This window comes from Nomascus leucogenys, chromosome 9 (assembly GCF_006542625.1).
Source record: "Nomascus leucogenys isolate Asia chromosome 9, Asia_NLE_v1, whole genome shotgun sequence".
Taxonomy (NCBI): Eukaryota; Metazoa; Chordata; class Mammalia; order Primates; family Hylobatidae; genus Nomascus; species Nomascus leucogenys.
In genome coordinates, this window is record NC_044389.1 from 80,268,375 (window position 1) to 80,295,295 (window position 26,921).

The following is a 26,921-nucleotide window of genomic DNA, read 5'->3' on the forward strand; positions in this document are numbered from 1 at the left end:
TACCCTGTGGGTTCTTGGTTCTGTCCTCAGAGTCACCCTTCCTTTTCCATAAAAAGTAGCCCATGTTTACAGATAAAGAGTTTTTTTGGCCATTTCCTTCCTGTAGAAATCTGAGAGTCCAAAGGCCTCTTTTCATTTTATATACTGTTTGTGCCTCTTAGGCCAAGCTGATACAATTATTTTTAAAACTATGTGAGCTTTTATTGATTTATAAATCACTCCATTATGCAAAGCCACACCACGAGATGTTTGAGATAAGCTCTCTTCTATATATTATCTATATAGAGATATAAAATCTATTTATAGTAGTCTCCTAATATAAAATCTATTTATAGTAGTCTCTTCTTATACACATGGATACATTCCAAGAACTCCAGTGTATGCCTGAAATCAAGGATAGTATCAAACCCTATAAACACTACATTTTTTCCTATATATACACATCCATAATAAAGTTTAATTTCTAAATTAGGCATAGTAAGATTGACAATAGTAACTAATCATAGAATAGAACAATTACAACAACATATTGTTATAAAAGTTGTGTGAATATGGTCTCTCTCTCTCTCTCTCTCAAAATATCTTATTTTACTGTACTCGCCTATTTTCAGACTGCACTTGATGCAGGTAACAGAGACCACGGAAAGTGAAACCATTAAAAAAAAGAAGACTGCTGTATTTTCAATTATTCTTGGCACTTAAATTCCCATCTCAATAAATAAATAAAGTCCACTTTCTGCTTTGAAGCTTACCACTCTATTTTAGACTTTAATTCTATTATCCTAATTTATGTTCTAAAATACCACTTCATCAGTTTTCTCCTCCCCACTCCACCTTGCATATTCAATCTCTCTTCAAATGAAGCTTTTCCCAGCCTTCAGTTCTTTAGTAGTACTCAAAAAGTGAATTACTTTATTCTAAATCAGAAAACTAATAATCTGTATACTATACATGGAATAATTTTATCTATAATATATGCTTCGCACCAAATATAATCATTCTCAAATTATGTATAGAGAATTTACTCTGTCTGTATATATATTTATGTATCTCTTATATCTCTTATACAAATATACATATTTAAATATAATATAAATAAATATATATTATACATAAAAAGTGTCCAAAGAAACAAAAATAATTTGAGGTTGAAAATTAATAAAGTTAGTTCATTTTTAATAATAAAATTTCTATCATTTTGAATAAAGATATAGAATCCACAAATCCCCAAAACTGATCTGACCAGCTTTTGACCACACTCAGAATTATCCTGCATTTTATCACCTCAGAAGCATTTCTGGCAGCTATAGAAAAATGACCAAAAAAGTTACACATTTTTGCAATAGGTTAACAGCACTCAGCAAGAGTGATGAACTGCATTTTGAAAAACTTTCTAGTACTTCTGAAGCTAGAATATTATAAGTCACTGAGAAAACAGAATAAATAATTTTTACATAACAGTGATTTTTACATCAAAGGTATTATTTATGTTTATTGAAAAAGTGAACAAAACTACCTTCATGAGATATGTTCAATTAACTTCTAAGATAAATTATACCTGTTTCCTAAAATAATTTCCTGTGGGAATGTGACACGGAAATCACAATGTTATTTTCATGAGTAATGGTCTACTCATTACTGAGTAAAGTAAGTCTCAGTACCTGATAGGTTAAGCCTACAAATGTTGTCTTACATGCTATGCATTGCTGAGTCTATCATTCATTTAAATATTTGGTTTCTAATAAAAATTATGCTGTCAACGTCAGCTGTTTTTCATTTATTTAAAATCTGAAAACAATTTAATATTCTAACATTTAAATATTTTGCTGTAAAATTTAAACCATTTAAACTATTTAAATTAAATTATTTAATTTTATTGTTAAAACATTTAAATTTTTAAATATATTTTTGACTTACTATAAAGCAGTATTTGTTCACATAGAGAACACAATGAAAAAATTGAAAAACCAAAACATAACTCTTTAGTAAGCCTAAGGCTGTTACTCAAATATAGGCGTACCTCATTTTATTGTGCCTTGCTTTATTGTGCTTTACAGATACTGTTGGGTTTTGTTTTTTGTTTCTTTTTTTTAAATTGAAGGTTTGTGGCAACCCTGCATTAGCAAGTCTATCAGCTCTCAGTGCCATTTTTCTAACGGTATGTGCTCCCTTCACGTCTCAATGTCACATTTTGGTAATTTTCTCAATATTTCAAACTTTTCCATTATTATTAAGTCTGTTACAACGAACTGTGATCAGCAATCTTTGATGTTAGTATTGTAATTCTCTGAGGGCAACACAAACCATGCACATATAAAATGGCAAACTTCATCTATAAATGTGGTGTGTGTTCCTATGGCTCCATTGACCAGACATTCTCCCATCTCTCTCCCTCTCCTCAGGCCTCTCTATTCCATAAGACATAACAGTGCTGAAATTAGTCTAATTAATAACCCAACAATGACCTGTAAGTGTTCAAGTGAAAAGAAGTCAGGGGTCTCTCACTTTAAATTAAAAGCTATAAGTGATTAAGTTCAGTGAGGAAAGCATGTTGAAAGCAAAAACAAGACAGTAGCTAGACCTCTTGCACCAAACAGTTACCCAAGTGTAAATGCAATGGAAAAGCTCTTGAAGAAAATTACAAATGCTACTGCAGTAAATGCACAAAGCAAAAGAAAGTTGTTAAGCCATTCCATTGCTATAAAAATATACCGGAGCCTGCGTAATTATAAAGAAAAGGAGCTTAATTGCTTAACAGTTCTGCAAGCTGCAGAAGCATGTCACTGACATCAGCTTCACTTTGGGGAGGTCTCAGGGAGTTTTACTCATGGCAGAAGGTAAGCAAGAGCAGGCATATCACATGGTGGGAGCAGCACAAGGTGGCACAGAGAGGTTACCACACACTTTTAAACAACCAGATCTCATGAGAACTCATTCTCTATTGTAAGGAAAGCCCCAAGCCAGAATGGATCCTCCTTCATGACTCAAACACTTCCCACCAGGCCCCACCTCCAAAATAAGATTTGGAGGGTACATCCAAACTATATCATTTCACCCTCTGCTCCCCAAATCTCATGTTCTTCTCACATTGCAAAATACAATCATGCCTTCCAATAGGTTCCCAAACTCTTAACTCATTTTAGCGTCACTCAAAAGTCCCAAGCCCCAAGTCCAAAGTCTCATGTGGAGATGCATTCCTTCCACCTATGGGCCTATAAAATCAAAAACAGGTAGTTACTTTAAAGATGCAGTGGAGGTTCAGGAATTGAGAAAACACGCCTGTTCCAAAAGGGAGAAACTGGCCAGAAGAAAAGGGCTCCAGCCTTTACACAAGTCTGAAGCCCAGCAGGACAGTCATAAAATCTTAAGGCTCCAAAATAATCCCTTATTACCCCATATCCTAAATCCAGGGCAAACTGCAGTAAGGAGTGGGCTTTCTAGACCTTGGGCAACTCTGCCCCTGCATCTCTGCAGGATACAGCCCCTGCAACTACTCTCACAGGTTGGAGTTCAGTGCCTGCAGCTTTTCCAGGTGCAGGGTACAAGCTGCAAGTGGATCTATCGTTCTGGCATCTAGAGGACAATGGGCCCCTTCCTACATTTCCAGTAGGCAGTGCCTCAGCAGGGAATCTGTGTGGGGCCTCCAACCCCACATTTCTCCTCCACATTGCACTAGTAGAGTTTCTCTGTGAGGGCTCCACCCTTACAGCAGGCTTCTGCCTGGGCACCCAGGTTTTCTCATATATCCTCTGAAATCTAGGCACGGGCCACCAAGCCTCCCTCACTCTTGCATTCTGTGTGCCTGCAGACTTAACATCATGTGGAAGTTTCCAGACTCACAGCTTGCACTCTCTGGAACTACAGCCTGAGCTATATCTGAGGCCCTAGGAGCTGAGGCTTGGCCTGAGTGGCCTGAATGCCACAGTAGTGTCCCAAGGCTGCACAAGGCAGCCAAGCCCCAGGCCTCATCCCCAAATCATTCTAAGAGGAGCTGCCAAAAAGATCTCTGAAATGCCTTGGAGGCCTTTTTCCCATTGTCTTGGCTATTAGCACTTGACTTTTTCTAGCCATGCTAATATCTCTAGCAAGCGGTTGCTCCATAGCCCCTCTGAATTCATCTCCTAATAATGCTTTTTCTTTCTCTACTACATGGCCAGGCTGCAAATTTTCCAAACTTTTATGCTCTGCTTCCCCTTTAAATGTAAATTCAAATTAATTTTTAAGTTATTTTTTTGCTCCTGCATCTGAGCATAGGCTGTTAGAAGCAAACAGGCCATTTCTTAAATGCTTTGCTGCTTAGAAATTTTTTCTGCCAGACACTCTAAAATACAGACAAGTTATTTGCTAAGGCATAACATGGGTTACATTTGCTCCAGTTCTTAATAAGTTTCTCATTTTCATCTGAGACCTTGTCAGCCCGGAATTCACTGTCCATATCACTGTCAGCATTTGGTTACAACCATTTAAGCAGTCTCTAAGAAGTTCCAAACTTTTCCTCATCTTTCTATCTTCTTCTAAGCCCTCCAAACTCTCCTAGCCTCTGTTACTCAGTTCCAAAGTTGCTTCCTCATTTAAAGGTTATCTTTATAGCAATGCCCAACTTCTTAGTATCAATTTTCTGTGTTAGGCTATTCTTGCTATAAAGAAATACTTAAGACTGGGTAATACATAAAAAGGCTTAATTGGCTCAGTGTTCTGAAGGCTGTACAAGCATAGTGCTGGTATCTGCTTGGCTTCTGGGGAGGTCTCAAGGAGCTTTTACTTATGGCAGAAGACAAAGCAGGAGCAAGCACATTATGTGGCGAACACAGGAGCAAGTAGGGGGTAAGGGTGCCACACACTTTTAAATGACCAGATCTCATAAATCACTCACTATCACAAGGATGGCACCAAGCCATGAGGGCTCTACCCCCATGACCCAAACTCTTCCCACCAGGCACCACCTCCAAAACTGGGTATTACATTTCTGGAGAAAGTTTGAGTGGTCTAAATTAAATAACAAACCAGCCACAACATTTCCTTAAACCAAAGCATAACCCAAAGAAAGATCCTAATGCTCTTTAATTCTCTGAAGGCCAAGAGAGGTGGGGAAGCTGTAGAAGAAAAGCTGAATGCTAGCAGAGGTTGGTTCACAAAGATTAAGGAAAGAAGGTGTCTTCATAACATAAAATACTAGGTGAAGCAAGTGCTGATGCAGAAAGTTATTCAGAAGATCTAGCTAACATCATTTATGAAAGTGGCTACACTATACAACAGATTTTCAATGTAGACAAAACAGTCTTATAATAGAAAAAGATGCTATCTAGGATATTCAGACCTAGAAAGAAATCAATCCCTGGCTTCAAAGCTTCAAAGGATAGGCTGACTCTGGAGCTCATGAAGCAGCTGCTGACTTTAGGTTGAAGCCAATGCTCATTTACCATTCTGAAAATCCTAGGATCCTTAAAAATTATGCTAAATCTATTGTGCTTGTGCTGTAGAAATGGAAAAACAAACCCTGGGTGAATGCACATATGATTACAGCATGGTTTACTAAATATTTTAAGCCTGCTGTTGAGACCTAGTACTTAGAAAAAGATTCCTTTTCAAAGTATTGCTACTCATTGACAGCTGTCCTGCCTATGGAGTAGCCATTCTTTATTCCTCTAGTTTCTTAATAAACTTGCTTTCATTTTACTCTGTGGATTCACCTTGAATTCTTTTTTCTGTAAGATCCAAGAACCCTCTCTTGGGGTCTGGATTTGGACCACTTCCTGGTAATATCTTTCTGGCGAACCACAGAAGGGATGATACTGAAGAGACACCCGCCCCACAGGAAAATCATCTGTGTGAAACACCAATTGGCTAACTCTGGGTAAGTGGGATGCATTTACCCAGATAAAAGATGGGACTGGATCCGAGGCCCAACCTAGGAAAGTTAGAGTCTCTCCTAAGACAGAGAGAGTTAAGGCCCATCTTACTAAAAGGCAAGGACACTTGACTGAACCTGGGTTTGAGACCCAACTTAGGGAGGTGAGAGTCCTTCCTAAGATTTAGGGGGTGAGAGGCCCCATTCAGTAAAGTCCCTCTTGGCTAACAACAGGTTTGTCACTATGGGATATTAGTTGCTATTCTCTTTGGATTAATCTGTCTTTCACTCTTTGCTGATGGCTATGGGTGGCAGGATTAAGCATGTACAGGATCATGGCACATGGGGAGTTATTCTCCCTAAAAGGGGAAATTTGAGAGCTGACGGGGCTGCTGGGAAAAATCCCTGTGTGACTGACAAGCAGCTAACTAAACTTTTCACTGTGGCTGCAGTGAATGGGTCTTTCTCTGGCCTCCCTGAGCTCCTAGACTTCCCCATCCCACTGCAGGCAATGCTTTTCTCCCTTTCCCTTCCTTTCCCTCTCTCTCATAAACAGTTATTTTTACCATTCATTCAAAGTTGAGTGAATGAACTTTGAAAATCATTCAAAATTGAATGAATGGTAAAAATCACTGCTTATCTCCTCTGTAAAGTTCTGATTAATTGGAAAAAGGATCTGTGAGGCTAGTCTTAAACTGTAGCAAATCTGTTGTAATTTGTGCTATGAATTTGTCTTTCTGTATCTTTCTGTCAGAAAGAGGGGTACCTTAGGATAGAACAGGGGCTTAGGGCCTCTGTTCAAGACAGCCCAGCAAACTGGTCAGTTATGTCCTTGGGAGCTTGACCTTGTAACAATGTGGCACTATTTTCTCTTGGTCTCCACCATCTGGAGGACAGAAATTTGGGGGTTCATGTCATAGTTAGCCCTAAAAATTATCTTGCTGAAAGACTTCACAAGCTCAAAATTGGCTGCTCTAGACTCCTTCTGGGAAGAGCATTGGAAACTGCCCAATGCTGTAGCTCAGCAGCTAAAGTTTTGCCATTTTACGGTGGCAGCCTGGGTTCAATTTCTGGCTTAGGGAATGAGTCCTTTCTGGGTTGATACCTGCATGACATTTACCATTTGTTAATTTTCTTCCCCTCCAAAAACCACGTTGAATTGTCCTTTCTCTGAGCATATGGGAGGTTACCTTTAGAAAGGTTCAAAAGCCAGAAATATTGGCTGTTTGGCCTGGCTAAAATCAGGTAATAAGAAATTTAAAGGCGGGTGGTGTTGTATGCTTGGGGGGGGGGGTGGGTAGGAGGAGGGGAAGTCTATAAAAAAAAGGGGGGGGGGGGGGAGGGAGGGGGGGGGGGGGGGGGGGGGGGGAGGGATGATCAGGGGAAGAGGAGATCGTTAAAAAAAAAAAGAAATTTAAGTTTTTTTTTTTTTTTAAGAGTGCTATATTTAAAAGTCAGCTTAATTGAAAGTGGATATTCAAGCTCTAACAGCCTGAGACTCCTTGGTAAAAAAACAGAAGAGACACCACAGACCCCATTTTAGGAAAAACTTCTCTTTTCCTCATGAAATCCAAGAAATTAGAAGTGGATAGAGCCCTCTCAAAATCTAAGGCTCTGTTCTGATTTGCACTGCATTATCTGACAACTTTAACTTTTGCGGATGTCAGAAATTAGTTCACAAATTACTTCACATTATGAGAGAGCTTTGGTGTGTAATAACTAGGTAGGAAATATACTTTTGGGGATAGCTAATGGCAGTTACGGGGAAATACTAAGCTCTGAACATTTGATCAGAGAAGCATGCTCTTGGACACCTAGAAGTTATGGAAATGTTCCCCCCCCACCCCCACTGAGAGATAAGACTCCTGTGGGAGATGGGCTGATTCCCTGTTTTGGGAGATCCAAGATCTGGTATAAAAATGGGACCCTTAAATTCTAGAAATCTGTTTTACCTCCCAGTTGTGCCTGCTTATTAGGCCCTAGAAACTGTATGCTCTCCTGGACCTGTTCCTCCAAGGGCTGCACTCTAAAGCCAGTAATCCAATCAAGAAACTGGTAAATGAAAAATCTTACAACTACTGAATCTTTTGTCTGTCTGGGTATTTATATATATTGTGTGTGTGAAATATAAAAGAGCTTTGATTCATTGGTTTAAAATTAATAAGAGCTTAAATCAAGTATTTTATCAGAAAAATAAAAAGTGTAATACCTTTTACTTCATGTAACTTATCTTTGGTAAATAAAGTTTTAAAGATTATTGGTAAAATAAAAGTCTTCAAAATTTAGACATTTGGTCTTAATTAGGCAGGTGATATATTAGTTTGCTAAATGCTTTAGGGTCATAAGCTGATTTTTTGACTTTTCTAAATTATTCAATTTACTTAGTTTGGAACATCAGATTCTATAATAGATAAGGCCTGGGGTCATGTGGAGAGCCTTGCCCCCTAGCTATGTGAGTAAGAGTCAGCTTTTATCTACACTTCTGTCTGATGTCCTAGGCTCCACACCTGGTACACAATTACAATCACTTACTAACCAGGTTTTTCACCAAAAGAAAAAGTTGCTAAGAGTTACCAATGTAACATGGATTTGAGACTACTAAGGAAACAGTTCTACATGCAAGGCCTATCAGGAAAGTAGAATGTACTTTTGGTAAAAGACTGTAAGAAGACATGGGAATGTGAATTTCTTGCCTAAGTTTAGAGGGTTAAAGGATTGTTTTATGTGAGATAGAAAAAAATATATATAGGTTTGAACAAGTTGTGGAAGGTTTATAAAAAATTAATTGTAAAAGAGATTCTGTGTGTAAACACATTAGCTAAAATTAAAGGGGTATTATTCAGTTCTTCCATAAATTGAACATAGAAATAAAAGCACAACAGGTGTTACTTACAGCACTGATCTGCTCTTTAAAAAAATTGTAAAAGATTTATAAGAACCTTACCTTATGGTCACTGATTAAGATTGAATATATTTGTTGACAAGGTTTTATTAAGAATTGAATTCGACATCAATAATGCATTAACAAAAGTGAAATTTGTATTATTTGGTATAAAAATGATATAGGAACTGTCAAATATTAAATGGTGTTTGGCTTTCTTTGGGCTGTATTTGTATAACTATGTTATTGGTATGTATTCCAAAATAATGGGAAACTCCTATAATTCTGATAAGACATAGTGTATATAATCAGTAATAATTGTAATTGTTACATAAAATCATTGTATGCCACAGAGGTAACCAAATTTCTTTGTCAATCGTATTTTTGACTATGGTTGCCCTAAGACATTTTGTCATTCACAGACAATTGTTGTCTTGTTTTGGTCTCCTTCAAAAGGAGGTTTTATAATCAACTATAGGAATTTGACAGGTGCTCCTGAATGCAGGTTTCTGATAACATTGGAGTTTGTAACAGTAAAATAGAGGAAAAAACTTAGAGGACTCTCATGTAGAGCTGAAATGTTCATGAATATCAAATGGGTTAAACTGCATGGACTAAATTAAAATAGAAGTCTAAAGTAATCTTTCTGACTTTTTGCTTAAAATGTTGCTGATCCTTCATTTTGTTTTTCAGCGTTAAGGAAACTTTTGAGCTATAGCTAGCTTTTTTTTTTTTTTTTTTTTTGAGACGGAGTCTTGCTCTGTCACCCAGGCTGGAGTGCAGCGGCATGATCTCGGCTCACTGCAAGCTCCTCATCCCGGGTTCACACCATTCTCCTGCCTCAGCCTCTCGAGTAGCTGGGACTACAGGTGCCCACCACCATGCCCGGCTAATTTTTTGTATTTTTAGTAGAGACGGGGTTTCACCATGTTAGCCAGGATGGTCTCGATCTCCTGACCTCGTGATCCACCTGCCTCGGCCTCCCAAAGTGCTGGGATTACAGGCGTGAGCCACTGCGCCCGGCCTAGACAGCTTTTAACAATCAAGTAAAGTATACTCCTGTGAACAAAATTTGGGGCATATTTGTTTCTCTCCACCTGATTTCTCCAAAATTGGAAAACAAGCTGTGGGTATTCTTAATTTATGGCAATATAGTTATTTGAATAAGTGCAGTAAGAATATTTTCTCTTTTGTAACAGGACACAATTGGAGAAACTGGTTATTTTACCAAGGCTTTGACTGGAATGGCACACTTTCCTTTAAGGAATCAAACTTGACTTATAAAGCCAATAAAAGACCCTTAAGAAAAATGGCCTCATACCTTGTCCATACAATCCCTATCCAGGGTTGCTAACCTGTGGTAAGTAAAGAATGTCACTTTCTGACAGGCCCAGGAGCCACAAGTTATTCTGGGACCTCAAGAGGAGAGGAATTTACCTAACTTACAGGTATTTAAGGGTACAAACCCATGACCAGACTTGGCTTTAAACAAAAAAGCATTTTATCTGATATTCCCTTTACGGAACAAAGTTGCATCAAAGCCAATTTTAAAAGCCTCTATAAAATAATTATTCTTGGATTTGATGGCAAGACGGCCAAATAGGAACAGCTCCGGTCTGCAGCTCCCAGTGAGACCAATGCAGAAGGTGGGTGATTTCTGCATTTCCAACTGAGGTACCCAGTTCATCTCATTGGGACTGGGTGGACAGTGGGTGCAGCCCACGGAGTGTGAACCAAAGCAGGCTGGGGCATCGCCTCACCCAGGAAGTGCAAGGGGTTGAGGAATTCTCTCCTGAACTCACGGGAAGCCATGAGGGACTGTGCTGTGAGGAATGGTGCACTCTGGCCCAGATACTGAACTTTTCCTAAGACCTTCACAACCCGCAGACCAGGAGATTCCCTCCAGTGCGTATGCCACCAGGGCCCAGAGTTTCAAGCACAAAACTGGGCAGCTTGTTGGGCAGACACCGAGCTTAGCTGCGGGAGATTTTTTTTTTTTTTTTCCATATCCCAGTGGCACCTGGAATGCCAGCAAGACAAAACCATTCACTCCCCTGGAAAGGGGGCTGAAGCCAGGGAGCCAAGTGGTCTGGCTTGGTGGGTCTCACCCCCACAGAGCCCAGCAAGCCAAGATCCACTAGCTTGAAATTCTTGCTGCCAACACAGCAGTCTGAAGTTGACCTGAGATGCTCGAGCTTGGTAGGAGGAGGGGCGTCCGCCACTGCTGAGGCTTGAGTAGGCAGTTTTATCCTCACAGTGTAAACAAAGCCACCATTAAGTTCGAACTGGGCGGAGCCCACCACAGCTCAGCAAGGTTGCTGTGGCCAGACTGCCTCTCTAGATTCCTCCTCTCTGGACAGAAAAAAAGGCAGCTGCCCCGGTCAGGGGATTATAGATAAAACCCTCATCTCCCTGGGACAGACCACCTGGGGGGAAGAGGTGGCTATGGGTACAGCTTCAGCAGACTTAAACATCCCCGCCTCATGGCTCTGAGAGTAGCAGATCTCCAAGCACAGCGTTTGAGTCTCTGCTAAGGGTCAGACTGCCTCCTCAACTGGGTCCCTGACCCCTGTGTATCCTGACTGGGAGACACCTCCGAGTAGGGGCCGATAGACACCTCATACAGGAGAACTCTGGCTGGCATCTGGTAGGTGCCCCTCTGGGACAAAGCTTCCAGAGGAAGAAACAGGCAGCAATATCTTTGCTGTTCTGCCGCCTCCGCTGGTGATACCCAGGCAAACAGGGTCTGGAGTGGAACTCCAGAAAATTCCAGCACACCTGCAGCAGAGTGGTCTGTTAGAAAGAAAACTAACAAACAGAAAGGGATAGCATCAACATCAACAAAAAGGACATCTACTCAGAGACACCATACAAAGGTCACCGACATCAAAGAGCAAAGATAGATAAATTCACAAAGATGGGGAGAAATCAGCATAAAAAGGCTGAAAATTCCAAAAACCAGAACACCTCTTCTACTCCAAAAGATCACAACTCCTCACCAGAAAGGTAACAAAACTGAATGGAGAATGAGTTTGATTAATTAACAGAAGTAGACTTCAGAAGGTGGGTAACAACAAACTGCTCTGAGCTAAAGGAGCATGTTCTAACCCAATGCAAGGAAGCTAAAAACCTTGAAAGAAGGTGAGACAAATTGCTAACTAGAATAATCAGTTTAAAGAAGAACATAAATGACCTGATGGAGCTGAAAAACACAGCACGAGAATTTCATGAAGCATATACAAGTATCAATAGCCAAATCGATTAAGTGGAAGAAAGGATATCAGAGACTGAAGATCAACTTAATGAAATTAAATGAGAAGAGAAAATGAGAGGAAAAAAATGAAAATGAATGAACAAAGCCTCCAAGAAATATGGAACTATGTGAAAAGAACAAATCTACGTTTGTTAGGTGTACCTGAAAGTGATGGGGAGAACAGAACCAAGTTGGAAAACACTCTTCAGGATATTATCCAGGATAACTTCCCCAACTTAACAAGACAGGCCAACATTCAAATTCAGGAAACATGGAGAACACCACAAAGATACTCCTGGAGAAGAGCAACCCCAAGACACATAATCGTCAGATTCACCAAGGTTGAAATGAAGGAAAAAATGTTAAGGGCAGCCACAGGGAAAAGTTGGGTTATCCACAAAGGGAAGCCCATCAGACTAACAGCAGAACTCTCTGCAGAAACCCTACAAGCCAGAAGAGAGTGAGGGCCAATATTCAACATTCTTTTTTTTTTTTTATTATTATACTTTAGGTTTTAGGGTACATGTGCACAATGTGCAGGTTTGTTACATATGTATCCATGTGCCATGTTGTTTTGCTGTACCCATTAACTCGTCACTTAGCATTAGGTATATCTCCTAATGCTGTCCCTCCCCCCTCCCCCCACCCCACAACAGTCCCCGGAGTGTGATGTTCCCCTTCCTGGGTCCATGAGTTCTCATTGTTCAATTCTCACCTATAAGTGAGAACATGCGGTGTTTGGTTTTTCGTCCTTGCGATAGCTTACTGAGTATGATGTTTTCCAGTTTCATCCATGTCCCTACAAAGAACATGAACTCATCATTTTTTATGGCTGCATAGTATTCCATGGTGTATATGTGCCACATTTTCTTAATCCAGTCTATCGTTGTTGGACATTTGGGTTGGTTCCAACTCTTTGCTATTGTGAATAGTGCTGCAATAAACATACGTGTGCATGTGTCTTTATAGCAGCATGATTTATAGTCCTTTGGGTATATACCCAGTAATGGGATGGCTGGGTCAAATGGTATTTCTAGTTCGAGATCCCTGAGGAATCGCCACACTGACTTCCACGATGGTTGAACTAGTTTACAGTCCCACCAACAGTGTAAAAGTGTTCCTATTTCTCCACATCCTCTCCAGCACCTGTTGTTTCCTGACTTTTTAATGATGGCCATTCTAACTGGTGTGAGATGGTATCTCACTGTGGTTTTGATTTGCATTTCTCTGATGGCCAGTGATGATGAGCATTTTTTCACGTGTTTTTTGGCTGCATAAATGTCTTCTTTTGAGAAGTGTCTGTTCATGTCCTTTGCCCACTTTTTGATGAGGTTGTTTTTTTCTTGTAAATTTGTTTCAGTTCATTGTAGATTCTGGATATCAGCCCTTTGTCAGATGAGTAGGTTGCAAAAATTTTCTCCCATTCTGTAGGTTGCCTGTTCACTCTGATGGTAGTTTCTTTTGCTGTGCAGAAGCTCTTTAGTTTAATTAGATCCCATTTGTCAATTTTGGCTTTTGTTGCCATTGCTTTTGGTGTTTTAGACATGAAGTCCTTGCCCACGCCTATGTCCTGAATGGTATTGCCTAGGTTTTCTTGTAGGGTTTTAATGGCTTTAGGTCTAACATTTAAGTCTTTAATCCATCTTGAATTAATTTTTGTATAAGGTGTAAGGAAGGGATCCAGTTTCAGCTTTCTACATATGGCTAGCCAGTTTTCCCAGCACCATTTATTAAATAGGGAATCCTTTCCCCATTTCTTGTTTTTGTCAGGTTTGTCAAAGATCAGATAGTTGTAGATAGGCGGCATTATTTCTGAGGGCTCTGTTCTGTTCCATTGATCTATGTCTCTGTTGTGGTACCAGTACCATGCTGTTTTGGTTATTGTACCCTTGTAGTATAGTTTGAAGTCAGGTTGCGTGATGCCTCCAGCTTTGTTCTTTTGGCTTAGGATTGACTTGGCAATGCGGGCTCTTTTTTGGTTCCATATGAACTTTAAAGTAGTTTTTTCCAATTCTGTGAAGAAAGTCATTGGTAGCTTGATGGGGATGGCATTGAATCTGTAAATTACCTTGGGCAGTATGGCCATTTTCACGATATTGATTCTTCCAACCCATGAACATGGAATGTTCTTCCATTTGTTTGTATCCTCTTTTATTTCATTGAGCAGTGGTTTGTAGTTCTCCTTGAAGAGGTCCTTCACATCCCTTGTAAGTTGGATTCGTAGGTATTTTATTCTCTTTGAAGCAATTGTGAATGGGAGTTCACTCATGATTTCGCTCTCTGTTTGTCTGTGATTGGTGTACAAGAATGCTTGTGATTTTTGTACATTGATTTTGTATCCTGAGACTTTGCCGAAGTTGCTAATAAGCTTAAGGAGATTTTGGGCTCAGACGATGGGGTTTTCTAGATATACAATCATGTCATCTGCAAACAGGGACAATTTGACTTCCTCTTTTCCTAATTGAATACCCTTTATTTCCATCTCCTGCCTGATTGCCCTGGCCAGAACTTCCAGCACTATGTTGAATAGGAGTGGTGAGAGAGGGCATCCCTGTCCTGTGCCAGTTTTCAAAGGGAATGCTTCCAGTTTTTGCCCATTCAGTATGATATTGGCTGTGGGTTTGTCATAGATAGCTCTTATTATTTTGAGATATGTCCCATCAATACCTAATTTATTGAGAGTTTTTAGCATGAAGGATTGTTGAATTTTGTCAAAGGCCTTTTCTGCATCTATTGAGATAATCGTGGTTTTTGTCTTTGGTTCTGTTTATAAGCTGGATTACATTTATTGATTTGCATATGTTGAACCAGCCTTGCATCCCAGGGATGAAGCCCACTTGATTATGGTGTATAAGCTTTTTGATGTGCTGCTGGATTCGGTTTGCCAGTATTTTATTGAGGATTTTTGCATCAATGTTCATCAAGGATATTGGTCTGGAATTCTCTTTTTTGGTTATGTCTCTGCCAGGCTTTGGTATCAGGATGATGCTGGCCTCATAAAATGTGTTAGGGAGGATTCCCTCTTTTTCTATCGATTGGAATAGTTTCAGAAGGAATGGTACCAGTTCCTCCTTGTACCTCTGGTAGAATTTGGCTGTGAATCCATCAGGTCCTGGACTCTTGTTGGTTGGTAAGCTATTGATTATTGCCACAATTTCAGAGCTTGTTATTGGTCTATTCAGAGATTCAACTTCTTCCTGGTTTAGTCTTGGGAGGGTGTATTTGTCGAGGAATGTATCCATTTCTTCTAGATTTTCTAGTTTATTTGCATAGAGGTGTTTGTAGTATTCTCTGATGGTAGATTGTATTTCTGTGGGATCGGTGGTGATATCCCCTTTTTCATTTTTTATTGCATCTATTTGATTCTTCTCTCTTTTCTTCTTTATTAGTCTTGCTAGCAGTCTATCAATTTTGTTGATCTTTTCAAAAAACCAGCTCCTGGATTCATTAATTTTTTGAAGGGTTTTTTGTGTCTCTATTTCTTTCAGTTCTGCTCTGATTTTAGTTATTTCTAGCCTTCTGCTAGCTTTTGCATGTGTTTGCTCTTGCTTTTCTAGTTCTTTTAATTGTGATGTTAGGGTGTCAATTTTGAATCTTTCCTGCTTTCTCTTGTGGGCATTTAGTGCTATAAATTTCCCTCTACACACTGCTTTGAATGTGTCCCAGAGATTCTGGTATGTTGTGTCTTTGTTCTCGTTGGTTTCAAAGAACATCTTTATTTCTGCCTTCATTTCATTATGTACCCAATAGTCATTCAGGAGCAAGTTGTTCAGTTTCCATGTAGTTGAGCGATTTTGAGTGAGTTTCTTAATCCTGAGTTCTAGTTTGATTGGTTGTTTGAGAGACAGTTTGTTATAATTTCTGTTCTTTTACATTTGCTGAGGCTTAAAGAAAAGTATTTTCAAGACAGAATTTCATATCCTGTCAAACTAAGTTTCATAAGTGAAATAGAAATAAAATCCATTAAAGACAATCAGATGCTGAGAGATTTTGTTACCACCAAGCCTGCCTTATAAGAGCTCCTGAAGGAAGCACTAAACATGAAAAGGAACAACCAGTACCAGCCACTGCAAAAACATACCAAATTGTAATGTCGATCAACACTATGAAGAAACTGCACCAACTAATGGGCAAAATAACCACCTAGCATCATAATCACATGATCAAATTCATGCATAACAATATTAAATTTAAACAGGCTAAATGCCCCAGTTGAAAGACACAGACTGTCAAAATGGATAAAGAATCAAGACCAATTGGTGTGCTGTATTCAGGAGACGCATCTCACGTGCAAAGACACACATAGGCTCAAAATAAAGGGATGGAGGAAAATTTACCAAGCAAATTGAAAGCAAAAAAAAGCAGAGGTTGCAATCCTAGTGTCCGATAAAATAGACTTTAAACAACAAAGATCACAGAGACAAAGAAGGCATTGCATAATGGTAAAGGGATCAATGCAACAAGAAGAGCTAATTATCCTAAATATATATGCACCCAATACGGGAGCACCCAGATTCCTAAAGCAAATTCTTAGAGACCTACAAAGAGACTTAGACTCCCACACAATAATAGTGGGAGACTTTAACACCCCACTGTCAATATTATACAGATCAACGACACAGAAAATTAACAAGGATATTCATGACTTGAATACAGCTCTGGACCAAGCAGACCTAAAAGACATCTACAGAACTGTCCATCCCAAATCAACAGAATATACATTCTTCTCAGCACCTCATCTGACTTATTCTAAAATTGACCACATAACTGGAAGTAAAACACTCTTCAGCAAATGCAAAGGAACGGAAATCATAACAGTCTCTCAGACCACAGTGCAATCAAATTAGAACTCAGGATTAAAAACTAACTCAAAACCACACAACTACATGGAAACTGAACAATCTGCTCCTGAATGAATACTGGGTACATAATGAAAAGAAGGCAGAAATAAAGACGTTCTTTGAAACCAATGAGAACAAAGACACAATGTAGCAGAATTTCTGGGGCACATTCAAAGCAGTGTGTAGAGAAAAATTTATAGTACTAAATGGCCATAAGAGAAAGTAGGAAAGATCTAAAATTGACACCCGAACATCAAAATTAAAAGAACCAGAGAAGCAACAGCAAACAAATTCAAGAGCTAGCAGAAGACAAGAAATAACTCCGATCAGAGCAGAAATGAAGGAGACAGAAACACAAAAAAACTTTTCAAAAAATCAATCAATCCAGGAGCTGCTTTTTTGAAAAGATCAACAAAATAGATAGACCACTAACCAGACTAATAAACAAGAAAAGAGAGAAGGATCAAATAGACGCAATAAAAAATGATAAAGGGGATATCACTACTGATCCCACAGAAATACAAACTACCATCAGAGAATACTATAAACACCTCTACACGAATAAACTAAAAAATCTAGAAGAAATGGATAAATTCCTGGCCACATACACCTTCCCAAGTCTAAACCAGGAAGAAGTTGAATCCCTGAATAGACCAATAACAAGTTCTGAAATTGAGGCAGCAATTAATAGCCTACCAACCAAAAAACATCCAGGACCAGATGGATTCACAGCCAAATTCTACCAGAGGTACAAAGAGGAGCTGGTACCATTCCTTCTGAAACTATTCCAAACAATAGAGAAGAGTGAATCCTCCCTAACTCATTTAATGAGGCCAGAATCATCCTGATACCAAAACATGGCAGAGATACAACAAAAAAAGAAAATTTCAGGCCAATATCCCTGATAAACATTGACACAAAAATCCTCAATAAAATACTGGTAAACTGAATCCAGCAGCACATCAAAAAGCTTATCCACCATGATCAAGTTGGCTTCATCCCTGGGATACAAGGCTGGTTCAACATACACAAATCAATAAATGTAATCCATCACATAAACAGAGCCAATGATAAAAAAGACACATAATTAGCTCAATAGATGCAGAAAAGGCCTTTGACAACACCTTTCATGCTAAACACTCTCAATAAACTAGGTATTGATGGAACACATCTGAAAATTATAAGAACTCTTTATGACCAAACCACAGCCAATATCATGCTGAATATGCAAAAACTGGAAGCATTTCCTTTGAAAACTGGCACAAGGCAAGGATGCCCTCTCTTACCACTCCTATTCAACATAGTATTGGAGGTTCTGGCCAGGGCAATCAGGCAAGAGAAAGATATAAATGGTATTCAAATAGGAAAAGAGAAAGTCAAATTGTCTCTGTTTGCAGATGACGTGATTATTTAGAAAACCCCATCGTCTCAGCCCAAAATCTCCTTAAGCTGATAAGCAACTTCAGCAAAGTCTCAGGATACAAAATCAATGTGCAAAAATTACAAGCATTCCTATACACCAATAACAGACAAACAGAGCCAAATCATGAGTGAACTCCTATTCATAATTGCCACAAAGAGAATAAAATACCTAGGAATACAGCTGACAAGAAATGTGAAGGACCTCTTCAAGGAGTACTACAAACCACTGCTCAATGAAATAAAAGAGGACACAAATAAATGGAAATACATTCCACGCTCATGGATAGGAAGAATCAGTATTGTGAAAATGACCATACTGCCCAAAGTAATTTATAGATTCAATGCTATCCTCATCAAGCTACCACTGACTTTCTTTATAGTATTGGAAAAAACTACTTTAAATTTCATATGGAACCAAAAAGGAGCCCGCATTGCCAAGACAATCCTAAGCAAAAAGAACAAAGCTGGAGGCATCAGGCTACCTGACTTCAAACTATACTGCAAGGCTACAGTAACAAAAACAGCATGGTACTGGTACCAAAACAGATGTATAGACCAATGGAACAGAACCAAGGCCTCAGAAACAACACCACACATCTACAACCATCAGATCTTTGATAAACCTGACAAAAGCAATGGGGAAAGATTCCCTGTTTAATAAATGGTGTTGGGAAAACTGGCTAGCCATATGGAGAAAACTGAAACTGGACATTTTATACCTTATACAAAAATTAACTCAAGATGAATTAAACACTTAAACATAAGACTTAAAACCATAAAACCCCAGAAGAAAACCTAGGCAATATCATTCAGGACACAGGCATGGGGAAAGACTTTATGATTAAAACACCAAAAGCAATGGCAACAAAAGCCAGAATTGACAAATGGGATCTAATTAAAGAGCTTCTGCACAGCAAAAGAAACTATCATCAGAGTGAACAGGCAACCTACAGAATGGGAGAATAATTTTGCAATCTATCCATCTGACAAAGAGCTAATATCCAGAATCTACAAAGAACTTAAACAAATTTACAAGGAAAAAAAAACAACCCCATCAAAAAGTGGGTGAAGGATATGAACAGACACTTCTCAAAAGAAGACATTTATGCAGCCAACAAATGTGAAAAAAAAAAAAAAAGCTCATCATCACTGGTCATTAGAGAAATGCAAATCAAAACCACAATGAGATACCATCTCATGCTAGTTAGAATGGTAATGATTAAAAAGTCAGGAAAAAAAACAGATGCTGGAGAGGATGTGGAGAAATAGGAATGCTTTTACACTGTTGGGAGTGTAAATTAGTTCAACTGTTGTGGAATACAGTCTGGTGATTACTCAAGTATCCAGAACCAGAAATACCATTTGACCCAGCAATCCCATTACTGGGTGTATACCCAAAGTATTATAAATCATTCTACTATAAAGACACATGCACACATATGTGTATTGCGGCACTCTTCACAATAGCAAAGACTTGAAACCAACCCAAATGTCCATCAATGACAGACTGGATAAAGAAAATGTGGCACATATACACCATGGAATACTATGCAGCCATAAAAAAGAATAAATTAATGTCCTTTGCAGTGACATGGATGAAGCTGGAAACCATCATTCTCAGCAAACTAACACACAAACTGAAAACCAAACACCACATGTTCTCACTCATACGTAGGAGGTGAACAATGAGAACACATGGACACGGGCAGGAGAACATCACACACCAGGGCCTGTTGCGGGGTGGGGTGCTAGGGGAGGGATAGCACTAGGAGAAATACTTAATGTAGACGAAGGGGTGATGGATGCTGCAAACCAACATGGCACATGTATACCTATGTAACAAACATGCACACTCTGTACATGTACCCCAAAACTTAAAGTATAATAAAAAATAATTATTATTCTTGCTGCACCTTATACAGATAATCAGGCCAAATATAATAAAGCAAACTGGTCATACTATGATTTGTCTTTATTAAAAATGGGAGACGGGAGAGAGAAAAAAATATGTTTCAAGAAATATGGTACACATGCTATTAGATGCTACTCTCATCAGTTGTTTTTGAGTTTTTTGTACAATTTAGACTAACCCTGCTTATTCCTGTGTTTGACCAGCGATCTCTGGCTGCTGCTCAGAAGAAACAAGAGGGATGGATCTCACCTTTTCTTGGTACTGAAGAGTTATGTATTGCCCTGACCATACCTACACTTTCTGACTGAGCTGCTCTCTACCCTGAATGCAAGAGACCCAATAGTTAGGCAGCAATATTATCACCCCTGTTCAGCCTAAAGTTACAGAAGATGGATCTTCATCCCTCTCAAACCCTTAGGATTAAGGGTTCTCTTATAAAAGGGAGGGGGAAAATGTCAGAGGCATTTGAATCAGAGTGCCTCCATCTTAAGTAGTGCTTGGGTAAAATAAGGCTGAGACATGCTGGGCTGCATTCCCAGTTAAGTTGCTCATTCTAATTCACAGGATTAGATAGGAGGTCGGCACAAGATACAGGTCGTAAAGCCCTTGCTGATAAAACAGCATGCAGTAAAGAAGCCAGCTAAATCCAATCAAAACCAAGATGGTGACGAGAGTGACCTCTGGTCATCCTCACTGATACACTCCCACCAGTGCCACAACAGCTTACAAATGCCATGGCAATGTCATAAAGTTATCCTATATGGTCTAAAAATGGAAGGAATCCTCAGTTCTAAGAAATGCCAGAAAACTCATGAATAATCCACCCCTTGTTTAGTATATAATCAAGAAATAACTATAAAAATGGACAACCAACAGCCCCTAGGGCTGCTCTGTCTATGGAGTAGCCATTCTTTATTCCTTTATTTTCTTAATAAACTTGCTTTCACTTACAAAATAAAAGTGTTACTACTTGTTGATAAGGCACCTTGTCACCCAAGAGCTCTGATGGAGATGCACACAGAAATTAGTGTTATTTTCATGCCTGCTAATACAACATCCATTCTGAAGCCCATGGATCAAAAACTAATTTCAGCTTTCAAGTCTTAGTTTAAAAATACATTTTGTAAGGCTATGGCCACCATACAGAGTGAATCCTCTGGGATCTGGGCAAAGTAAATTTAAAACCTTCTGGAAAGGCTATACCATCATAGATATCATTAAGAACATTCATGATTCATGGGAAGATGTCAAAATATCAACATAAACAGAAGTTTGAAAAAGGTTGATTCCATTCCTCATGAATTAAGGGGTTCAAGATTTCAGCAGAGGAAGTAACTGCATGTATGGTGGAAACAGCAAAATAACTAGAATTAGAAGTGGGGCCTGAAGATGACTGAATTGCTAAAATTTCATGATTAAACTTGAAGGGATGGAGAGTTGATTCTTGTGGATGAGCAAAGAAAGTTGTTCCTTGAGATGGGATTTACTCCTGGTGAAGATGCTGTGAACACTGTTGAAATAACAACAAGGGATTTCCAATATTAGATAAACTTATTAAATAAACTTAGATGATAAAACAGTGGTAGGGTTAGGGAGGATTAACCCCATTTTTAAAGAAGTTCTATTGTGGGTCAAGTGCTATCAAGCCACATCAGACGCCACAGAGAAATCTCATGAAAGGAAGGGTCAATCAATGTGGCTAATTTCATTGTTGTCTTATTTTAAGAAATTTCCAGAGCCACCCCAACCTTTAGTAACCAAAATTCTGACTTTTCAGCAGCCACCAACAATGAAGCAAGACCCTCCAGGAGAAAAAGACTCGCTGAAAGCTCAAATGATTGTTAGCAGTTTTTTTTTTTAGCAATTCAGTATTTTTAATTAAGCCATTTACGTTGTTTTATTTAGACATAATGCTATTGCACACTTAATAGGCTATAGTATAGTGTAAACATATTTTATATGTACTGGGAAATCAAAAAACTCATGTGACTTGCTTTATTGCAATCTTAGTTTCACTGCAGTGGTATGTAACCAAACCAAGCCATATTGCCAAAGTATGCCTTTATTAATTTCTCAGTGAAGCCTTCCCCATTAACATTATTTGGAATTGATTCACCATCCACTCTAAACTCTCAATCCTTTTACCTCTTGTTTGTCCCCATGGAATTTAAAAATGCTTGATTTTCCTTCTTCCTCTATTAATCTATCAATCTACCTCTTCATTTATTAAATGTCTCATATCTGAAATTAAGTTCTATAAACAAGAGTATTTACTGTATCACAGAATATATTATTCATTATTAATTAATAATTAATATTAACAATATTTAATTAATAACTGATAATAAATAACAATAAATTAATATTCAGTTAATAAATTATATTATTAATTAAAGTTAATATTAAGCTCTATGAGACAAGAATATTTACTGTATCACAAGTCCCTGGAAGAGTGCTTAATATATAAGATAGTCTCAAGACATATTTGTTAATTGATTGAATAAATTAATCTTATCTTGTGACCAAGATCTTCCCATGTTTAAAAAAATCATATAACATTTCTAATATTTTCATAGGACTCTAGTCAGTGATGTATCCAAATTAACTAAACTCCACTTTTCTTTCCATTTAGGACATTTTGGACTTTTTATTACTTTTTTAATGAAGTCCTTGATGTTTAAGTTTTGGTATCAATAATTGCCTTAGGATGATCTTAGAAGCAGAATTCTAGGGTCAAATGGCATGAATATTTGAAACATTCTGCCAACCTGCCCTTAAGAAACACTGATATAAATTTATACTTTCAACACAATGTATGAGGGTCCTCAATTTTCCACACTCTCAACAATGTTTATATCCATTTTCTTTTTAAATTTGTTGAGCATACCCCTGCCCCCAACCCGTGACTAAAAACAGGTCAGTGTGAGAGATAAAGTGATGCTTAAATACTTTTCCACTTAACAATTTCACTTTACCTGAGTTGGATCAATCACAAAATCAATTACATATCCATGAATTAAAACTTGGTGTAATAAGAAAAGACTGCTTTACAATGAGATATGCCTCATTTAATTATTTCTTCATTAGACAATTCTAATGTGTTTTATTAGTCACACCAACACTAAAGGGCATATAATATACTGATTCTAGATGTACTATTTCCTTCTTTAATTTAGACTAATGAAAATAAGTTTTGTCCCTCTTAAGTATATTCCAAAAAACTTTACTTATAAATAAAACCATTTTCATATCTCTAAATAAATATCTAAAATAACTTGAAATAAATACATGGCTATAACATGAGTTATTGAATGTCTTATAAGTTCCATAAATCCCATGAGATTACAATTATTCATGTATGCATCAACCTCAGTTCTTAACACTTTTACCTACAAATGTAAGATATCCACTAATCAATTTTAATTTTCCAATAATTCTCTATATAGATAGAAAGACAACAATGTACATTTTTTTAAGTTCTATGAGGCACAGCATTCTTTCTACTAATGTCATGACCCAAGTAACAAATATGCATATCATGCTCTCCAAATTAAGTCAGACAATGTTATAGTTTTATTTATGTGTTCATACATATATACATATAACAATACTAATTTTATCTGATGTATAAGAAATTTTGCATCCTACCAAAAAAGGTCTTTCCCAAAACAAAATTACCAATGTTTAAAAGAGAAATAATAGGGTAAAGAAACTTCTTTTCTCATTTTGATACTAAGAACATTATGATATGAAAGGCGATCATTCATAAGATAAACATTGACCACACCATATAACAAATGGAATTATTATCACTGTATCTTTTGATTATATAATAATTTTTTAAATATCAAATGATGTCATGTATTAGTTGTCCCTAGCAAAAGTTAAGGTGTAAATTACAAACAGAAATGGGCTATTTTCATTTTAAAGCAAAAACAATATTAGTATGTATATATTAATATTAAAAAGAATAGACAATTTTTTGTTATATTGATCAAAAAAAACAAAGTAAAACTCTATTTAAATATTAGGAACCTATTTAGAGACTTAATAATATCGCACTTGAATCTTGTCCTTGATTAGATCAATGTAACAGAGTCTAGACAAAGGAAAGTTAATCTTCAATTACCAGAATACAGCATGATATTAATTGAATTGGCCCTGGGCACCTACTAAATCTATGTTAGAGCAATATTTTGGATGGTATACCTTAAGGTAGCAGATTAAATTTAAAAGAATAATTCCATAATTACTACAATATCTACATGTCAGAGGATACAAAATTTCCTATATCATGGTATCAGATAATAGCCTCAGAGGTCCATATGGCTTTTTCTAATGTGTTGATAATAGAGACATGGGGGTTTCTGTTATTATCCCTTTGAAGTATGGGCCACTTTAAGATGCAGGATAGCAAACTTCATGAATTACTGGTATTAACCAACATGATAAACTCTTTTCATTTCACAAGCTGTCTGCTCTGCAGTTGTACAGTGACTTTGACAGTCACTATGTCTTTGACTTCCAAATAATAACTGTCTTCCAAATGAAGACATTTCCCTTAACTCTCAAATTCTTTTAGAAGTTAGTGTTGGCTTAACATTAAGAAGAAATATATTTCATATTATGATAAGATCTTATACTTCAAAGGAGCCTCAAAGATTCTGAAAATGACTTTGAAATATACTTCTCATTAATCTTTTGTATTCTCATGAGGCAAGTAGGTGACAAATATCTCAATTGTGAAAAACAGAAACTAATGAAACAATTAGCTAATTTACTTGCCCTATGCTAAATACTGAAGCAATGAAAAGTCATAGTGTGAATCCTGGCACTTAACTGAAACTCTTATTTTGCATTCCATCTGTAAGAATTTTTATGCAGAGGAGAGTAAAGGAAGACAGACAAAAAATATCAGGAAATATGATACTCAACATAATTTACTTCATGAGACCCTGAGATTAATATTATTTCTTATTTAATTGATTGTGCTTGATGATGGTGATGGTGCTGAAACTTCAAAGAACTTATTTCCCTGGGTGACCACATTTGAGTGTAATCAGGGACACACTACAGGAGTTTGAATCCTACTTCACAGCAAAGCTAAAACCTCACAAAATCAACATGGTGTAATAACTCAAGAGAAGAAAAAGAAAATAAAAAGTGAAATTTCAACTTAAAATGGATCTATAAGCTGGCAATATGCCTGATTCTTAAAAGGCAATGAGAAACAAAGCAAGCCTCTAGATCTCGGGCTGTCCAAGTATTACTTGCTGGATAAGTTATATTCTCCTGTTTTAGTTTTTCATTAAAAACTTTGGAAAAAAGGGTTTCTTCATTCTGTTTCAATTTTTTTCTCCATATTCTCATAAAAATTCATTACAACAGTATGGTTGTTTAGTGGGAATACACCTGTAATTTACTGTTGAAAATGATTGTTCCTGTTATCGATCTAGTTTGCCTGTGTAAAACAGCATAATAACTGACTTACCTTCATTTCCAGCAAGTGTTACTGCTTTAGAACAAGAATGCTGTTACTGATAGCTAAAACCATCAAATTTTAAAAATTAAAATTATTTCTGGAATTGTAAATGCTCAAATAAATGTTTATCTTTTTAATATAGCTTCTTTCTTTATATTTGAAAAAAATAAAAATAATTCTGCCTTGATGTATATCTTCTATATGACTGATTTTCCAAATCAGGGTAAAGTGCCTTTCTCCTCTAACAACTTTAGCATGTTATGAGTTCTGTTTTTTTCCCTAATACAATGCTGGATGACTTTATTACCTTTAGTAAAAGTGGTAAAATTGTCTTTGGTAAAATTGAGAGACATAACCCACCCTCCCCCAAAATCTTCTTACATTTGAAAAAATAACTTAAATCTTTCACTGAATAAGTATTTTCCTTTTTGGTTTTTGACCTACACACTTAAGAGAGTCAGGGTAAATGCAAATGTGTGTTTACAATCACAGTAAGTCCTCACATAACATCATGGATGGGTTCTCGGAAACTGCAACTTTAAGCAAAACGATGTACAACACAGCAGGTCCTCAAATAATGTTGTTTAGTTCAATGTTATTTTGTTATAGCACTGATGAGAAAATGGTTTTGTTATACACTATTTTGCTTAACTTTTCAGTCTCCAAGAACCTATCAATAAGTCTAGCTGTTTTAATATGGAAACCTTAGAATTTTTTTCCTCATAGCTTTATAAGGACTATCTAGACTTACCTGGCCCATCAGTCATTTTTTCTAGGCACCGAGGAGTTGCACTAAGAAAAGAGGCATGTTTTCCTTTAGCCACTAAACTACGAGGTGGCATATATTCATGCTTAACTTGGGACATCTCATATGATTTGTGAACATCATAGCTGCCTGGCGCTGGAATAACCTGAAAAAAAATTTAATAGATGAGCATAAATATATCTTATATAGAAAATATCCAAGAAGATATCAGATGCATGGTTACAGTAAGCAATAAGTAGAAAAATCCTAAAACTTTTATTAATTAAACATTAAAAATAGAAACTTAAAAAAGAATTCTTAAATCTAGCCCACCTAATAAAAATGTAAATTTATTTACCAAAATTAAAGTAAAATAAACACAAGTATGAACTTTAGGATCATATTCTTTAAAAAATAGCTTTCATGATATAGATCAAATATATTCAATTTAAGACCTGAAAATCAAATTGCTTACAAGAATGAGAGCAATGATTACCTGTTTTCCTAAGCAGCAGAACTATTCCTGCTTTACTGTTT

General features: G+C 37.3%; 1 protein-coding gene across 1 annotated transcript in view; it reads right to left on the reverse strand.

Moving 5' to 3' along the window:
• STPG2 (sperm tail PG-rich repeat containing 2) overlaps positions 1-26,921 on the reverse strand; it is a 931,943-nt gene that overhangs the window by 632,248 nt on the left and 272,774 nt on the right. The window contains exon 9 of the mRNA XM_030819148.1: positions 26,391-26,550. Coding sequence (XP_030675008.1) covers positions 26,391-26,550 — 160 coding nt within the window. The remainder of the gene's footprint in view (positions 1-26,390; positions 26,551-26,921) is intronic.